The sequence below is a fragment of the Sinocyclocheilus grahami genome, unplaced genomic scaffold (genome assembly GCF_001515645.1).
Source record: "Sinocyclocheilus grahami isolate Dianchi unplaced genomic scaffold, SAMN03320097.WGS_v1.1 scaffold2189.1, whole genome shotgun sequence".
NCBI classification, from domain to species: domain Eukaryota; kingdom Metazoa; phylum Chordata; class Actinopteri; order Cypriniformes; family Cyprinidae; genus Sinocyclocheilus; species Sinocyclocheilus grahami.
In genome coordinates, this window is record NW_015507368.1 from 40602 (window position 1) to 41493 (window position 892).

The 892-nt window shown below is 40.9% G+C and overlaps 1 protein-coding gene across 1 annotated transcript in view; it reads right to left on the minus strand.

The window, feature by feature from the left end:
* Window positions 1-6: 6 nt before the first annotated feature.
* LOC107574347 (reticulon-2-like) overlaps window positions 7-892 on the minus strand; it is an 11043-nt gene continuing 10157 nt past the window's right edge. The window contains exon 6 of the mRNA XM_016260787.1: window positions 7-541. Coding sequence (XP_016116273.1) covers window positions 466-541 — 76 coding nt within the window. The 3' untranslated portion in view covers window positions 7-465. The remainder of the gene's footprint in view (window positions 542-892) is intronic.

Below are 892 nucleotides of genomic sequence, written 5' to 3' on the forward strand. Positions count from 1 at the left end.
CACACACACACACACACACCAACACAATGAGATATTTTGAGACTGTCAGAAGTAAAAAACCCCATTTGGAAACGGGTCCTGCATTATGTTTCAGGCAGGCGAACTGCAGTCAGTCTGAATTCTAACCCCTTTTACTTCACTGAAGTCATCCATGTTTATTCAGATAACTCTCAAGGGGCCATTATTGTACGGGTGGCTCAAGTATCTTAGATTCTTCTGTTTCATTCATACACTCATACTGACACTGAAATGTGGAAATGAAAATGTGTCTTTAACTTCTCAGAATTCCAAAGCCTTTGATTTTCATCCAAGATTGGTCCTTCCTTAAATCTGTATCTCCTCCTATATAAGGCCCTGTATATTAGCCCCTCCTCCACTGCTGCAGAGGCAGGCCTCTGAGCACAAACTGCTATTTAAGACATTTTTGAGTGACAGTGTGTAGCTCCTCCTCCCCTGAGAGGTGTCTCAATGGGCTTTGGGTTTAGCGCCACCGGGAGTGGGGTCGGGCGGTGGTCCGCCACCCTGGGTCAGGCGATGAAGGCTGTTCAACAGACAAAAATACAATTAGAGTAAAGTATCATTTGTGCTCTGTCATAGATTTAGAGAACCAATGTTTATTGGTAAATGGAGATCAGAACTGTCTGATTAACTATTATGATCACAAATATCATGAGTCATATTTAAGCACTGATATAAAAGGAAGATATAAATCACTGCCTGCAGTAGATGGCGCTATACTCACAAGTCCTTTGTGTTGTCAAAATGGGCTTGCACTGCTACAAAGCAGCTGTCCACTTTGTCCTGAAAAAGAAGTTACATGAGCTGCAATGTATGTGTTAATAGTATTAAAACAATTTTTTGAGGTTGTAAATAAAACAAAGATTATTTGAGT